At 41.3% G+C, this 18,091-nt stretch overlaps 1 protein-coding gene across 21 annotated transcripts in view; it reads right to left on the bottom strand.

Annotated features, from left to right (window-relative positions):
* Positions 1-783: 783 nt before the first annotated feature.
* The window catches only part of FOXP1 (forkhead box P1), a 335,164-nt gene continuing 317,856 nt past the window's right edge, over positions 784-18,091 (bottom strand). For 16 of the 21 annotated variants that reach the window (XM_018068353.2, XM_018068351.3, XM_018068356.3 and 13 more), the window contains 5 exons: positions 17,140-17,309; positions 15,541-15,610; positions 13,606-13,644; positions 11,758-11,924; positions 784-5,702 (listed from right to left, as the gene is read on the bottom strand). In XM_018068353.2, the coding sequence (XP_017923842.1) occupies positions 5,558-5,702; positions 11,758-11,924; positions 13,606-13,644; positions 15,541-15,610; positions 17,140-17,309 (591 nt within the window). In that variant the 3' untranslated portion in view covers positions 784-5,557. Of the gene's footprint in view, positions 5,703-11,757; positions 11,925-13,605; positions 13,645-15,540; positions 15,611-17,139; positions 17,310-17,687; positions 17,810-18,091 lie in introns of all 21 variants that reach the window. The other 5 variants (XM_018068369.2, XM_018068371.2, XM_018068373.2 and 2 more) reach the window with 3 other exon arrangements.

The following is an 18,091-nucleotide window of genomic DNA, read 5'->3' as shown; positions in this document are numbered from 1 at the left end:
TATTATAGACGGTGCATGTTTTTGACATTAGCATTTTATTTGGATGACTAATCTTGCAGATGTGAAATTTTAATGAATTATTCATGAAAAATCTCTCCTCTGAAATTTCAGTTTGCTGCTAATGCTAGTTATTAAACATTTTATTTTTCTTTATAAAACTTGATGAAGAAAATAAATGTGTGCATATGCTAAAGATAAAGAAGATGGGTTTTTCCTTCAAAGTTTGTCTCGGGTGATAGTGCGACCTGTGACCTTGCTCCCCATGGTTTTGTGGACCATGGGATTGACCCTACAAACCCCTTTTGAGAGGGGTGCAATGTGTGATCTCAACCCTTCCTACCAAAGCCAGCAGTGCTGTTCCTGTTACAGCACTGCACTGGGAAAGAGGTGCAGGATGAGGCCTCAAACCCCCTCCTTCATGATTTGAAGCAGAATCCAATGAGAAAACAAGTTATCAACTCCCTGGGACCCCAATGGATAAAAGTGATGGACTTTCTTGGAAAAGTGGATGAATCCTTTCAATGATAGTGTCTTCCTTCCGGTGGTTTCCTGTGCTCAAGCCTCAACCAACTGCCTTGTCCAGACTGACCATGAAACCCCCATTAAAGTGTCTTGTACTCAGATGTGATTGGGGACACCATGAGACTGTCCATGAACGTGCTGGGACATGGGTGAGGAGCAACCAGCTGCTCCATGGATCAGCACTGGGGCCATGGGATGTGACACCAGGGTCACCAGGGAGGGGGAACAACAAAACAAGAACTTCGGACATGGCAACTCGCATTACCAGTGTGAACAACCAGCATTTTTATTGCATTTGAGAATGCTATAATGTCAGTAATTAGTACTGACTACACAACATTTTTTATTGTCTGTATCAACAGACATGGAATGATGGAATTACAGTTGATGTAAGGAATGAGTTTCTTTTATGCCTTATCAAAAAAAAAAAAAAAATCTTGTTACTGGCAGCACATACACACGAAGCACCATGCTAACAGTCTGGACTGTACCATTTTCATCAAGGCTTATGGGTAGAAGATACTTGGTTGCCTGTTCTGGGCCCATTAAAATGCAGTCCTGAACTGCAAATTCACCTCGCAAGACTAGAATACTAAATGACTTCTGAAACATCTAAAAAAATCACTCTGAGTTCATTAACCAAAGGTACCAAAGGATTCCAAAAGAGTTTAAACACGTTTGGTTTTTTTTTTTCTCCCATGCTATAATGAACGTGAGATTATTGGCGATCTGAAAACTACAATAGTTCAAAATTATTTTAAAAAACTTTATATATATATATATTTATGTATGTGTATATATAAAATATCTAATGATCTGCAATATTTGTAGAACCAGCATCCCTGCCCCGGTCTCTTCCTGAAGCTGAGCTCCAGGGGAGGGGAGGTGTAGGACCTGCAGTGGGACTCTTGCGAGTGAGAATCAAAAAAAGGTCATTTTTTTTTTTTTTTTTGTGGTCAGTTGTTCTACATAAGCCTTGATTTTTATTTTATTTATTTTTTTTTTCATTTCACTTCTAGTTGAATGCGGAAACCTAACAGGTTTTACATTTACAAACTTTTTTTTTTTTTTGTGGACAAGGAAGGCTTTGACTCTCATTCCTGACAGCGATTTACCTGATACATGGTACTACTTTCATAATGTACGCTTTTCTTTGAGAAAAAAAACATGTAACAAATTGTCTTTACATCTTGGCACCTTGTAAAGTTTTTTTTTTGTTTTTTTATACAAAAAGTTCAATAGTTTGACACTCCCCATTATTAATCACTACTTCACTGATAAACTTTGAAAGTGTGACCCTGGAATTCATCATGCAAAATATTTACTGCAGCAGGAGAAAAACATTTTTTTTTTTAAACGATTTTTTTTTTTCCTTTCAAATATATGAACTTTGTTTAAGACAGCCAGAAAAGGCAGTGGTAAGATAACAGAAGGGGTGGGAAAGTATCAAAAAAACCAGCTTAAACACAAAAACTGTACAAAAATGCTTCGATCAATGATAACAGGAGAAAAAAAAATCTGTCAACTATGTTACAATTTAAAAGCTGAAAAAAAAAAGTCAGGGATTTTCTCCCACATGTCAGCAAATGTCATCCAATATTCTTAAAGCAAGGATAACTAAATAAAATACATGTGCAGCGTATTCTGCAATTCCATTACATACAGTAGTTTTTTTTTTCAAAGCTATTTTTTTTAGTATAGTTAATATAAAGCAGTTGCACAAAAAGCAAAAGGTGTTTTGACAAACAGGTCTGCATTTATTCCTTTTGAGGAATGATATCTAAAAAAAGGACCTTTCCACCTTTTCCTCCCTCCCCACCCTCCCCCCAAAAGACAAAGGCTCACACAGACACAGTGGGATATATATGTACAACATAATAAACCCCTCCCTAAAGAAGCAACTGTATATCCAAAGGGATACAGAATCAGAATTGTAAAAATCATAGTGAAGTTTGCTTGATGTAAAGCCTGAGATTTTCAGTTGGTTCTTCTGCAAGGCTGCAACACCTGCCAGATATGTTAAACTCTAATTTTTTATTTCTTTTTCTCTTTTTTTATTTTTTTTAATTTTTGCTACAGTCTTTAGACTAAGCATGCAAGACATACAACTAAGTGCAACTGAGTGAAATGTATTTTTTATTTACTCATTCCCTAACAGTTTGGACTGAGGTATGCGTACTAACAGTTTCTCATGCTGTTATCTTTACTCATGTCTAGCTACACATGCTGAGAATGAACTAATCTACCAGATTTTTATCCCCCTTCTGAATACCGAACTAACCAGCAAACCACTCAGTTTAGAAGCACAGGGCTCAATTCTCATGATCCCTGTCTGGCTACCGCCGGCACGTCACGAAGCTGCCTGGATATAATTTAAACCAATAAAAAAAAAAAATGTTTCCAAATGACCACAGACTGCCCTTTTTCTCTTCTTTTTTTTTTTTCCTTGTCTTTTTGAAACAGAAAGCAGAGTTGAGGTTTATAAAAGTAACTGCCAATAAAATTTCTTGTACCAAAGCTTATGAGTGGACAGGAGTGTTATTTCCTTATGAAAAATGCTGACCAAAAACTAAACAAAACTGAGCAAATGTGCCAAGATCAACCAAAATTAAAGCAGTCATCCCAGCACAGTCCCGGAACAGAAGTGGCACACAATCTGTAGAACCAAAGACCAAAAAATTATTTCTTTTAATTCTAGAAATACTATTATGTCGTCCAGTTAAATTGTGGGAGCTTTTCTGTTCTCTTCTGTGTTTTATTAAACTGTCTCCTTTATCTGATACTCTAATTTTCCGTGAAATAACTGTGTTTTTGCTTTCTCCAGCTCCCTTCTCGTAGCTCCACCAGTAACACTGATTTCTAGTTTTAGCCTCAAAAGCTCTCCTTGATTCCTCTTTACAGACTTTCATTTTGGTCACTGTAAAGAATTGCAAATAAAAAGTAACAACTTTGGTTCAGACATCTACTTGGCCTTCTAAATTTTCTAGAATAAAGGAGCAGTTTCCCTCTCAGGTTAGCAATAGCCCACATCTTGTCATTTCCCTCTAAATTCTTCAACCTCCTTTGATCAACAATAAGAGGATATTTGGCTTCATAAGATAAAGCATATAACAGAGAACATAATTTACCTTTGTGTAATATCTTTGGTAATTTTAGGAAAAAAAAAAAGGTTCAAAGAAGAATATAAATTAAGCTCTGAAAGGCTTTTTGAAATAATAAAAAAAAAAAAAAAAAAGCTACAGTCCTACATAAATAAATGAGTGACAGAAAAGTGGTTGCAGAATGCAAACGTGTAGGTGTTTGGTGACCGAGGTTTACTGACCTATCGCAACAGATTTTGTATGTCGTGTTTGCTTCGCAGAGCTTTGCCAGTTTTGCCCTAACAAGCCCCGGCGCGAATTCTCTCCTGGCTCTCCTGTCTCCTACGGCGAGGTTTCCATACTGGCTGGTGTAATATTGCATAACAATCGTAACTGCAGTACTGGATTTGCACAGCTGAAAATTAACACTTTAGCATTAGTGGGGCTCCGTCCTTATTAACTCCCGTAACAAGTTCAATCTGAAATCTAATTTGTATTCAAACAGATTAATGCCACCAAGCAATCCTGAACTGATGTTTAACCGTGAAACATCACCCACATACAATAACAATTTAATGAAGTCATCTTTCCAACCACTATTTGCAAATGCAAATGCAAAAATGCTAAAAAAAAAAAAAATAAAGATTGTAATAATAAATGTATAGGTGCCCATCTCGGTAATCTCAGATATTCCAGAAAGATTTGTTGACCCATTAAGAACTCGTGTTAAACAACCGAGAACCTGCCACTGTACTATTCATTCTCTACTAAAAGTGAACTCTGTTGGTGCTGCATATATTTCTTTGTGCTGTTCAGTTTTGTGGCATTTGCTAATATTCACCGTTGCTGCCAAAAAAAAAAAAAGGAAAAGAAATCAAAAAACCCAAACAAAACAAAAATATATTAAAAATACTGCTTTGTGGAATGAATCTGTGTTGCTTCCTACAGTGTTTCTATGTTCATCTGTCATTCATTCTCATTCTTGCAGTACTTCGTTCCTCTCTCTCCGTTGGACAACCCTTCCACATGTATCGTGCAGCATTTGGGACCTTTTCAAAAAACAACAACAACAAAAAAGGAGACACCGAAATGGAATGTTTTCCATAGCTAAAGAAAACATGGTGGCATCTGAAGGAAACTGGAATGAATGACAGAAAAAACTACAAACAATTCAATGACATTCAGCTTCGTATAATAAAAACACCTATTAACATTCATCACAAAGTACAGAAAACGTTGAAGCCTCCAAGAGGCCCTGGGCCCAGATGAGGCCTGAGGTCAGAACTTAAAATGGTAGAGGAGAAGTGGGGCGGGGGAATAAAAGCAATACATTAAAAAGTTTGGGATAATTTTTTCTTTGAACCCCTCCCCGATTTACACGCTCACACGCACACACACATACCCACACACGTGCACACACAGGCCTTCCCCATCCCAAATGGAAGCAAAAAAAAAAAAGAAACCAACCAAAAAACAAACAAAAAAAAATGGAGTAAAGGCAGTGATAATCAACATGCAGTACTGTGCAAATATGTTGTCCATTGGAATCCTTAAAATCTGGGCAAAGACTTGATCTGCAGTTCAGGTGTACATGCTCAGTTTGATGTCCTCAAGTGTCCAAAATTGGCAGGACCTGCAGTCCACAGCTGGCTGCTAAATGCAAGTGAATCAGTTTAGCAAATTTACAACACTGATGTTGACTGTAAGAGAGGAAAATCCCAAGTACCAAACAAGTCCATCCAATGCACAGAGTACAAATTCCTTTTTTCAACAAAAAGTAGAAAAATCAAAAATACTCCCAAATGGGATACTTGATGGCACTAAGAGTTAACATATTTCATAGTTGTCAAAGTGGACTGAGAATTCTCCAGACTGTACAATAATGGAGAGATTTCACAGCTAAGTTTGACGTGTTCTTCCAATCTTCATTCTCAGGGTAACGATGTCAGACATACTCATTCTATGTCCTCATTTACAGGTTCGTCTTCATAATCTCTGTCGTGATCGAAATCTGGACTGTGGTTGGCTGTTGTCACTAAGGATAGAGGGCCTTCATTTTCATCTGGGTCTAATGGTTCTTCTTTGACATGCACGGGGTGCCTGGGAAAACAAAGAGATGGTCAATCACCAAACTGCTCGCTAAAAAATGGTTTTGACAGCACAGGTAGGTTGGGGAGAAAGGTGGTTTGGGGGGTTCAGACTGGGTGGGACCAGTCTAAGAGCTCCAGGTCACCAAGCAGGAGTCCCTTAACTTCTGCACAAGCCATGGAAGCCAAGCAAAGCACTTTCTCCCAGGTAGCCATTGACAGAACAAGAGAAAATAGCCTCAAGTTGCATCAGGGGAGCTTTAGATTGGATATTAAGAAAAATTTCCTCACTGAAAGAGTGGTCAAACATTGGAACAGGCTGCCCAGGGCAGTGGCACAGTCACTATCCATGGAAGTGTTAAGAAAACACATGGATGTGGCACTTAGGGACATGGTTTAGGGGTGGGTTTGGCAGTGCTGGGTTAATGGTTGGACTTGATGATCTTAAGAGCCCTTTTCCAAGCTTAATGACTCTAGGATTCTATGAAGGCTACGCCAGGCGGGCAGCACTCAGCTTCCCCGGGAAAACACTGTGGGAGGAGCACCTCGATAGGGTTTCCGTCTTGGGATCGAGAGAAAACGCTCTCAGCTGACACATTAAGTTAATATGATCTTTGGATAAATAAGCGGAATAAGCATCCGGATGGGAAAGCAGCGGCCTGCCAGCCCGCCAGGCTGGGCTAATCATCGCTCGCTGTGTGTGCAGCGTCTCTCGTTAACATGCAGAACCTGTGAGACAACTCTCCAGAGGACGACCCCAAGTGAGGTTCTATCATTAATCAACTTCAAGCAAACACAGCAAAGAGACACCATGATACATGCTTTAAACTCCAAATTAATGCATATTTTTACAAACTGTCAATAAGGGAAGAAAAGCCCTGCCAGGAAACACAAACAGAGAGGAAAAGGCTCGCTCAACACAACAATATGATAAGAAAGCACAGTCCTAACGAGAATAATAACACTGTCAGCTGTAAACAAGGCAGAACATGATCCCCAGCTCACGGTGGGCACAAGGATGTACTAAAGAGATGAGATCTGCCAAATTTCTCATTACAGCAAAGCACATGAATAACCCGCAGGGGAACGGGGCTTGGTCATTCAAAACGGGTACGATAACAATTGAAAAATGTTGTTCGTAAATCATATTTACAACAAATCCTATACAAATACAAATTACCTTTTTTTTTTTTATGCCTTTTTTTTTTTGTTAGGCAGCTTTTGAAATGTAAAATAGCCATGTGAGTCAATAGTGTCTTGTTGGTGGGACTTTATAGGAAAGCAGGATTTTATTGACATTACCAAGTATTAATAATGTGACACAGCGATGGAGACCCTGTTTGCTTCCTAAATAATTGATGTTGTAGGCAATCCCTTAAAATAAAGTGTTAATGAGTTCAAGTCCCACTCTGTCTCTCATTGAGTTGATATCCACCTCCAAGACTTGTTTTTATGCTGTGCAGGCTGATTTAACCCTTTCACGTAGACAACATGGAAACACAACCTGAAGCACAAACCTTCCGTGTAAGAACTTTTTCTGTGCTTGAACAGCTTTGTTTTAAAATAAATGATTTAAAATAGCTGCACTGTATTTTATGTTTTGTGTGGATAAGAAGGACAACACTGTTTGTACTCTGCTGCATGCACAGACAGCGAGGATAAATCACTGCACACAGAGAAAATGTACTCAGCATCCACGGACAAACCAAAGGTAATTCTGCCTACTCTGAGTGAGCCAGTTGTACCCTTGCACCCTATTTATTTATTTCGGTTTGAGCCTGGATCAGTTTAGGAAGTATCTAACTTGCTGACTACAGACATTTCTAACATGAGCTGCGAATGCCTTTCAAGTCCCTGCATGTTTCAACTTCTTGAGTTGTAAAGTGCTGGATCAATACTAAAGTATTAACTGCACCTTCTGACTCATCCAACAAAGGAACGGTGGGGAGAAGTGATGCAGTATCCATGTACACACATCTTTTCCCTTCAAATTCACTAGTTTGTGTCCTATCAACACATATCTGGGAGCAAAGAGGTTCCTCTGCATGTCACAGAGTTTTTGCAAAAATTACACAGAGAGCATTGCTCATACAGTTTAGACCTAACTAGTGAAACAGGAGAGGTAAAAAAAAGACTGGGAGGAGACAATGAAAGTATCAGAGGTTAAGAAGTGGCATAAGCATATATCTTGCAAGCAGACTGTCATGTCAGAGGTGTTCATGTGCTATCCCTCCCTGCATCTCGTGGTCCCGGCAAACATTAAACCATGCTGACTATCTGCAACTTGAAAAACTTACATTATGAATAGGCTGTGGGGCCCCTCACTTGGGAGAAAACATGAAATGAAAAACAGAAGAAAAACGGGGAAAGAGTGGCTGCACAGAGAGCCTGATAAAGCCTGTGCTTCACGGCCTTTATGGCAGTGATCTTTTTTACTGCTGTTTTAATGTCAAAGTCTTGCTTTTTTGCTTTCTGGTTTTGATGCTGCTGCTGGGCTGATTTATTTTTTTAAAGTACTATTTTTGAAAACACAGATGGGAAATTTTCAAAGGGCAGAGGAGTGCACATATCACGTGCAGAGGAGGTGGCCTTGGCACGTGGACTGGAGTTCCTCCAAAGGCTGCCCAGTGCCCCAACACATCCCCACCACCTCAGGTGCCAGCTGTTAAGACAGGTGCTCACTGCATTCACAACCATCCAAAATCTGTGAAAGCTCATTTTAAAGTCCCCAAATCTTTCCAAAGCAAACTCTGCCCCTCTTCTGGTTTTGTTATGAAAGCAGGTGAAAGCAGGTGGTTTTAACTGAGGTTCTCTTTGAGGTTTGGTGTGATTCCCAGAAGTCAAAAAACAAAACTTGAGGTGTGAGAAGCAAGCACCAAGTTATGAAAAGGGCTGCTCGACCCCAGGCGAGACAAAGCCGCAGGGAGCAGAGCCACACCAGCCTCCTCCAGCACCTCACGTGTTGCACAAACATCAGACAGCAAGCTTGGTCAAACCTCCATCCCCCAAATGACAAGGCTATCTGGGTAATGCACCCCCCAGGGAGAGAGCTGCAAGTAAAACAACGCCAAAAAATTCAGCTCCTTGTGTACTCTGTCAGCTGTAACCACAAAATGGCATGTGAGGAAGAAACCTTCACAAATCTGTGATTTTGCTCAAACATTTCTGAGCAAAAATAAATAAGCTTAAATAATCTCAAAGGCAAAGGGAGACTTTTGTATCCTGTCAAGTAAGTCTGAATCTCTATGTACCACCTCACCAAACCCCCAAATTGGGGAAGGAAAACTTCCTTTACAGACTAAAGAATTCAGTCTGATGAATTACAGAAAAGGCAAATGCTGGGTTAGGCAAAAAGAAAAAAAGAAAGCAGTGGGGGGAACAAGGAAAAGAAAAGAAAGGGTTTCCCGTTTCTGTTTTTACAGCAGCAGAAATTCAGCACATTCCTTTTAAGTAGATGCCCAAGACTCCAGAAGGGGTTAACAATAAATAACCTTGCTGAACACAGATTCCCCTTCTTTTCACATCTGAGTAATTCTTTTGTTTGTCCACTCTGGGAACAGAGGAGTTTTTAATAAAGCTGACTGTTGTTTAAAGCCACTGAGTTCTGGTGGTGCACACAGCATGGAGTAGTTTGCTTTGTGGCTACCTTTGGAGCATATCAGGATGAAAGTGTTATGTCCCCAAGCTGTAATTATGCGACTACTTTCTAGTGTTTCAAAAGGAGGGAGAGAGAAGGGAAAAAAACCCACCCTAGCTGTGGTTCAATGTGTCATAAAAAGGAAACGAATGAGTGGTAATAAGACTTCAGCTAAAGTGTTAGACTTCTTAGCTGTCATGTTAACAAGGTCCTTTAAACCTTACAATAAAGTTTAAAGCTTGACTCCTAATATACTGAAATTGTTTAAAAAATAATTTGCATTATGACAAGGAAATCTGTTCTGGGAAAAAAAAATGAAAATGTTGTTAACAAAGCAGGAGCATGAAAAATTAAAGGTTTCATAGTCTCTGGAAATTTGCTGTTGACTTGTGATTTTGTTTAGTGAACAGGGTAAAACCCCGTGACGTTTGAATGGTGCTCTGGCTTTAGATCCCTTCAAACTACTTAGAAACACCATTATAATGGGGAAGCTCTGAGGCTGGTATTGGAACATCACCCAGCCACATTTTACTTAAGCAAAAAGAAATGTTCAGCGGAGAACACATATATTATCAATTCTGAGAAAATGAAAACACTCAGGAAACAATCATTTCCATATTACAACAGAAAATTGGATTTTCTGGTGTATAATGAAAATGAGGCATCACTCCCCCCGACCTCTCTCTCTCCAGTATTTGTTCTGTGCCCCTCACCTTGGTATCAATGTGCTAAGAGATGATTATTAAGTGCAACAAAGGCCACAGCTATGCACAGTTCTGGAAGATGTCCTAGCCTGTTTCAACTCAGTTATTTTTCCCTCCTCACAGTCTCTTCAAAGACAAGGAAACCTTAGGTGAAATGAGAAGTGCATGAACTGCACTAGCCTTGAACTTGCAAAAAAATAATTACTTGGATTAATGCAACATCATAAACATTCATCCCTGTCTGTTAGGCCAGGAGAAACCCTTGGGAGAAGTCTTGTTTCTGGAGAGAAGCCATGTCCCTCCACTCCTCCTTCACGCCGGCCCTGCGTGGTCACGGGCAGAGGATAACGAATTGTGACTAAAACTGCCTCGAGATGAATCCGTCTGTGAGAGACGGAAAGTGTGTCATGCAACGTTACTCTGGGAGAGATAATTAATACTGCACAAACAATCACTGGAAAAGCTAAACACATTATTTGAATGTTTTGAAGTAAATGGTAAAAGACAATGTTTAAATTAATTATTAATTAAAAATGAATGTTGCCATCTTTAAAGATTTTTTTTTTCAAAGCACTTTGTGCACTGATTTAAAATGCTGCAATATCAAAGTATCCAGAGCCTCAGATTCCTTCGTGCCCCCTCCCCTCTGACAACACATTATGCAGGTGGGAAACTTTTTTGCCATTAAATGCTAATTAGTTTCACAACTAATTACTATCGTGGTATTAGGTTAATGTTTTTTCCACTTTTTGATTTAGACTTACTTTTGTAAATCCCTTATTCAAATTACTTTGAAGTAAAAGACTACAAATTAGTTCCCTTTTTAATGTGTAATGTGAGCCGTGGCAAGGCAGCCAGTAATTTTACAGCCTGTTTTAAGGAGCAGGGGGAAGACAGGCAGTGCAGCTCCTGTGCACGGTCACTCACAGGTACCCAACTGCTCCGCTGAGTTTTGGGAGAATGACAGGACTTACAACCCCCGGCTTCCTCACCAGCCGCCAATTACCCGGTGTGTAAGCTGAGGGGAAGGGGGGAGTTTACAGCTTTGCAAACTCACTCCATCACCCCATAAATACCACACACACCCATCGGGGCATCACACCCTTCCTGCCTTACCCTTTCCTGCACCAGCTCGCTGCCCGGGTGCCGCTCGTGTTGAGCAGGGACAGCGAGCCCCCGTCACTTCATGTGGTTATAGGCGCACTCATTACACCGCCGTCTGTTGCTATAATGCCCCTATTAATTCTCCTTTTGATATTTTAAGAGCAATCTATAAATCACACGGACCTTCACGTTAATGCTTAGCAAGACCATTGTGCGTTGAGTGGTTTTTTTCGGACCCGCCAAACAAGCCCATTTCCCAGCTCTGCCCCACTGGCCGTGCTCATCACGTGGACCAAAGGGGAGAGAAAGCACATTTTTTTCTCCATGAAACATAGTTGCCTATGGGGTTTTGCAAGGTTCAAAGAAGAGAATTGTAAACAAGTGAATGATTTACAGCCCCGTGTGCTTGTTAGGCTGGGTTGAGCTGATCAGTTTTAAGTGGAAACCGGTAAATGGCTCTTTTATGTTCTAATCACCCCAGTCATGTCCTCAGATGGAGAGGTCTGGTCTTCTTGCTGCTACATCCATGAACCTTGGGAAAGAACCAGGAAGGTCTCCAGAGTCACACTTGAGCAGATGGTAAGACAACACCTGGACCAGGCGTGCGCCTGTGCCGTACTCACATCGCTTGCATAGGGGAACGTCCTGGACTGCTGTCACTCCCGTTACTGTTCGTATGCTCCATTGCACCATTGAGCTCTTCCCTCATCGCACTGGCTAAATTGCCCAGAGTGGGATTTCCCATGGAAGCAGTAGTGTATAGAGGTATACTGTTCTCAGCCATTGAAGCCTGCCAAGGACACAAACAAATCCATGAAGAGACATGACTAACGTTTTTATACATTGCACAACATGCTCACTTCTTCCAAAATATTCTCCACATTTACATTATTTGCAATTACGGGGTTTTTTAAAATATTGTGCTTTCTAATAGGTATTACCCTGATTCCACCAAGGGAAATTTAACATCATTTATATCTGGGTTTAAGCATTCATAGCTGTATTGGCTTGTGAGAGGATGGAGCTTTCCATTCCCTATTTGAAATTACACCCCCTGGAAAAAAAAAGTGTCCTTTCCCTATTTTCCCTTTGCAAAATTATGTTTGGGGCTTCGGGGTATTTTTTGTGGCTTAGGTTTGGGCTTTGTTTTTAATGAAATTGGGAAAAAATTAGAACTGGCTCAGCTGATAACCCCTTCCCACTGGAGTGAGCAGGCACCAAGCAGGAGCGCAGCATCACAGAGTTTGGTTTTCCTTGGGACACATGTGTGAGGCTGCAGGTAGCACTAACTGGATCAGTCTGAGTTCACTGATATACCTGAGAGCTGAATCAGTCCATGTGGAATTTTTTAAACCTCAGCAACTCAGCTCTTACCTCAGCTATTACAGATCTTACCATTTTATTTCCATCTTTCCTTGTTATAAAGAAACACTGTGCAGAGGCACACTGGAGTTAACTTTCTAAATGGAAATCTTTGTAGGAAGAGAATGAACTGTTAAATATTTTGCTTCTGATTCCCACCATTCTGCCTGCTAATATTTACTGTGTGTCAGCATTAGCTCATGTTGATGGCACAGTCCTGTGTCCGGCGGGGCAGCAGTGGGAGTGCAGAAACCCCAAGCCCCATAGGAGCCCAGTGTCTGGTGGGGATGGGAGGTACTGGAATGAGAGGCATGGGGATGGGAGGCAAGGCTGTCTGAGGCTGTAGTGCTCGGGGACTGGAAGGACATTTAACCATTTCACCCATCCCAGCCAGATCTGGCTGACATCATCCATGGCTCTCTGAGCTGTGTCCGCGACAGAGAACCACAGGCGCTGGCTCGGCAGTGCTTGACCTTCTCCTGGGGGAGGTCAGCTGGCTGCAGTGGCCGAGCAAAAAAATCCATCAGGCTGGGTCTGCATGATGCAAACCCTGCCTGTGGGAGGGGAATCCATGCAAACGTACTCCCCACCAAATGCTCTCAGCCTGCTCCTAATTTGTGGGACAAAACTCCTCGCTTGTTGCCGAGCCGGCAGTTCTTTCCAGGGAAGCACAGCCAGAGACAGGGTGGAGGGAGACAGGACGGGAAGGGAGGGCAGGACCAGCCCTCACTACAACATCTTCAGGAGCACAGCCCCTTTTATTCTTCCTTATGTTGACCTCTCCATGTGTAGCCTATGTGTCACACGTGATTACAAAAGCTATTCTGACGGGGAGGATTATTTTTATCTTCTTGATTCAACAACCGGCAAACTCATTGTGATTAGGGGATGCGAAAAACGGTTCACATTTCCTGCACTTGGCAAAATAATGACTCAAGTTCTTCACCCACAGTGATAACTTGTAATTGCAGTAAAGCAATTTACTGGGGGAGAGGTGGGACACAAGGAGTATCTGCTATGAAGATAGTAATAGGGGAGGGGGATGTTTTGGGAGCCCCTGTTGACCCGCTGGGAAGAGAGTGCACTGGTGAGAGCAGAAGTCCCCGTACCTTCCACAGACAGAGGGGGGAGAGAGCTGCTTCTTCTCCCTGGCCGCGAGGGAAAACAGATAGAGGAGATGTCAGAGGGGTCTGGGTGAAGGAGAGGGGCAGCTCTGCCACCCCACAGGAAAAGAAACCACAGCCTGGCAGCACACAGTCCCCTGTGCATTCCCTGGCCAGCAGAGAGGCGGCTGTGGTGCTCAAGGGGATGTTCAAGGAGCAGGTCTTCCCAGATGCCTACAAAAGCTGGGGAACACTGCTTATTAATTATTAATTAGACTGAATGTAGGCACTGGCAGGGAAAATGTCCTTGTGTCCCAGAGGAATTTGTTGCCCAAAGTCCAAACCACCCACCCAGCAGTTGCCACCTGCACGGCTTCCTCCAGACCCCCATCAGCACCAGAGCACCCACTGGGATTTTGCCTCCAAAACCCAATGGAGGGGAGAGAAGTGAGGAACCTGCTGCTGTATTTTCACCCTAAAAGAGAACCTGCCTCAGTGGAATTATTACTGTTCACCCCCATTTATTAGAGGGACCACAGCGGTAGCAAATCGGGCCCAGGTTCCTCTCTCAGCACATACGATGCTACGGGGGAGCAAGAGGATGTGGCTCTTCCAGGAAAAGAGGGGAATGGAAACAGTTTGGAGGTTATCAAAAAAGACAAGAATGGATGGAGATGACGACAATGACACGTGTTTCAGAAATAAAACACGAACAGTTCCATATGATAAGCATATTAATTGAAATTAGTCACATAGTTAACAATGTGAAGAAATGCAGGATCATTTCATTTTTGCCTTTCAGCCTCATGAATGTAAAATGTGCTTGTAATCTTAATACTATTCAGGAGACAAAGCAGTCTTTAAAAATCACACTTCACAAGACTCAAGGGAAAATAAGTTACTAATGAATGGTATTTACAGTTGCTTCGTTTAAACATGCTTTCCAGGAGTTACTGCATAAACTCAAATATTGAGAAGAAAGGCAGAATATAATTTTTCTCCAAATAATCTATTTCTTGGTTGTGAAAAAAGAAGTCTTCTAAACCTTCCACAAAACGTGATTGCCCAAGCAAATACCCATGGTCAACAGTGAACTTCTTGAGAAGCAACTCCCAACAACCAACCAGGGTGTTGCCTCCTGGATTAATTCACACCATATAAAACAGGTCTGAACCCACACACAAACCCACAGACCCCACTGCAAATCCAGGGCACGGTAGTGCATTTGTATCTCTGGTTTATACAGCAAACAGTGACTTGACTTGGAGTTTTTGAGCTAGACTCAGGAATTTGTTGAGAGGGTAAAAAGAGCACTTGAAAAAGGGCTGGAGAAATGCACATTTTTAGGTTTCAAGTTATTAACTGTGCACTGACACTTTGTATATTTCTGCATTGTGAAAAACCAGAATTTTTGTCTTACAATTACAGCTTAAACCAATAAAAATTATCTTTTTTTTTTCTATAGGAATTGCACCGTTTATTTTTTACCAACAATAGGAAGATATGCAAAAATAGCCCTTAAAAGAAAAGGGGGAAAAATGATCTGCTTTCTCTTTAAAGCCATGAACAATAGAAGGTCACGTGCCACAGTATCCTATCATTCAGCACATTAATAGCTGTGCTAGAGTAATTACACTTGTGGTATTTTTGCCTCAAGTGAAATTCTGAAATAAGAGGATGGAAATTATGATACTGCTGATAAATATTAATAAGTGAACTTTTAATTTTTTTGCCACAATATTCAAAATGCTAAGCATCTAGCTAATGCTGAAGCAGCCTGATATGTGTTTGCCTCCAGGGACTATGATGCTTTATGCACTTAAGAAAAAACTTTAACGGAATTAAAATTTAATATCTAATTAGAGCAAGGCTAATATATTTTGAAATGAGTGGGGAAGACACACGCCTCTGTTGCATATTTGCTACAGTCATTAATCTTACCTGTAAAGCAGCATTGAGAGGTGTGCAGTAGGTGTGGCTGGTCTGTATGTTTTTAATAAGAGAAGGGTTACTGCATAAGAAAAACATAAAAAGGAGAGTTAAATGCAACCAACTTCTGTGCGACTGTTTCAAGCATGTAATGCTTCCTCCCACACCAGAAAACTAGAGCTGAGACTGGTTTTCCACACGAGTTCTCTTTCGTTTCTCTCTTTTTTTTTTTTTTTAATTTAAAGAAATTATCTGAGTTTTCAGCTATGGTTATCATGTTTGCCTTTACTAAATAAGGAACATCATTATCTCTCGACGTTACCTCGCCATGTGTTCTACTAGCCTGCGTTAGTAGCACATCTTGGCATCTCTGCTCATTTTAGCTGCATTCAGGAGAAATCCTCCCATTTTCATCATGTCTGGGAGCCAGTTACCACGTAAAGGTCCACCGTGAGGAGGCAACGATCAAAAGCATCACAGGACATTTTAAATAGTGCTTCATCCAAATTACCCTCCAAGTTGCTGGCAGCCCAGTCTCTCCCAGCACAGCGGGGGCCGTGGTGAGAGAGGATCTGAGCCGTGTTATTTCTTGCCAGGCAAATGGGCAGTGGCCACGGCGAGGGGCTGCCCACACCATCACCCCAAACAGTCCGTGGACATGGAGGCGGCAAGGGCAGGAGGCCCACGCAAACCACCACGCTGCCCTAAAGGCTCTTTGAATAAAAAATATTCTAGTGTGCCACACTGGACCCCCCTATTTTAGTCAACTTTACGTAAGGGGCCAGATTTGAGGAATATGAATGCTGAACATATCCGCTCTCCCTTTAGGAGGCATCTAAATATCACTGGTTCCACCAGAGGGCAAAAAAAAATTAAAAGAAACACAAAATAGAAACTGGGTTAAAAGTGCCAATGCAAAAAATCTCCCATAAGTTTTATCGTTCACTGGGCATATTTTTATTTTTTTCATGTGGGAATAAATCATGGTGAGCAGAGCCTCAACTGAGACCCTTGCAGAGGAACCAGCAAGGATCAGTTGTCCTGGAGAGATGGCCTTCAAGTAAAGGTCAAAGAAAATCGCTTTGGGAGCCCCAGGAATATTGGTGCAGGGTTGTTGTAGGCACACGATGGCCTGTTGATTATCATCTTTACAGTCGGTCTCACTGCATTTTCAAACTCTTTAAAGTGAATTCAGCATTTCTGTCTTGTAAGTACCTTACTCTTTCTGATTAAGAGTTGCAAAACAAAGCATACAATTGAAAGCAAAGGAAAATATCAGAATTAAAACTTATCTGAAGCCTTTCCTGGCATATATCTGTCTTCCTGACACGTCTACAGCAGCATATCTGCGCTAGCGCGGATAATTATCTTAGTCTACATTGCTCTATAAATAAATGCTTTAACAAACATGTCACAGTAGAGTTATTACTACAGGCATTTGGATTATCAGAGTAGGACACACAAAATACACATAACGACCAAAAATTTAGTTTCTTTAGCAGCAAAGGTGATGTCACTATTTCGTGAAATGCAAGTCTACATGAGATGGGTAAATCATGCAAAGCAAAGCAACAGCAGAAAAAAAAAATTAAAGCAAGTAAAAGCTCTTACTGTGCAACAAGCTCGCCAAAGTTTTCATCAGGGCAGTATTTTCGAGGACGGCCTCGTTGAATATGACGGCCACGTTTAAACTCTTCATCATCAACAGTCCAAAAGGACCCAAACTCATCCTCTACTCTGATAAAGCACTTATGCAGTGAGAGGTTGGTGCGAATGGCACCCTGGGACAAGAGCAGCAGCAAAGGAGATGAAGTGGAAACAAAGGGACACGGGATCGGGGACAGAACAGACATCAAATACAGGGAAAAGGAAAAAGAAAATAAAATGCAATAAGCATAAGCAAATGGTTTGTGAGGGTTAATATGCATTGCCACCTAAAAGCTACTAGCATGTGATGCAACAAACACCAAGCAAGCAGGGTCAGGGTACTGGTGGGCATACAAACAGTAGTGATGAGATGTTTGTCTTGGTTTCCCTTAACTGAGACAATGCGAAACCACCTGTGGTTGGTCTAACACCAGCTAGCAGCCAAAAGCCTCTACGTTAAACTGTAAGCATGATCCGAGCTAGGCTAAGAAGTTCAAACATGGTGGACATACCCACTGATCTTTTGTGGCCTTCGTTTTTGGAACTCTAGTTCATCCACTGTCCATACTGCCCCTTTAACGTTTTCTACTCGCACAAAACACTTGTGAAGACTAAGATTATGACGCACTGCATTCTGCAGCAAGTATAAAAGAGAAAACATTCAAAAACCTTCTATGAGAAAATGCTCATCATTGTCCAAGAACAGCAGCACAGTCAGCTTGACAGTTCTCATTTTGCAATGTTAAGCCCCTTTCCCCTCCCCGCACCCGCTCGCTTTCCCCGTCTCTTTACATCTTATTTTGCAAAGACAAAATAAATACGAAAGCTTAAACCCAAGATTAAAAATTCAAGTTATTCTTATCAATTATCCCCAGTGTGACTGAGAACAGCCATCATTTTAAGCATGCACATTGTA

The sequence above is a fragment of the Manacus vitellinus genome, unplaced genomic scaffold (genome assembly GCF_001715985.3).
Source record: "Manacus vitellinus isolate BGI_N305 unplaced genomic scaffold, ASM171598v3 scaffold_14_pilon, whole genome shotgun sequence".
NCBI classification, from domain to species: domain Eukaryota; kingdom Metazoa; phylum Chordata; class Aves; order Passeriformes; family Pipridae; genus Manacus; species Manacus vitellinus.
Note: the sequence above shows the minus strand (reverse complement) of the source record. Positions and strands in the feature narration are given on the sequence as shown.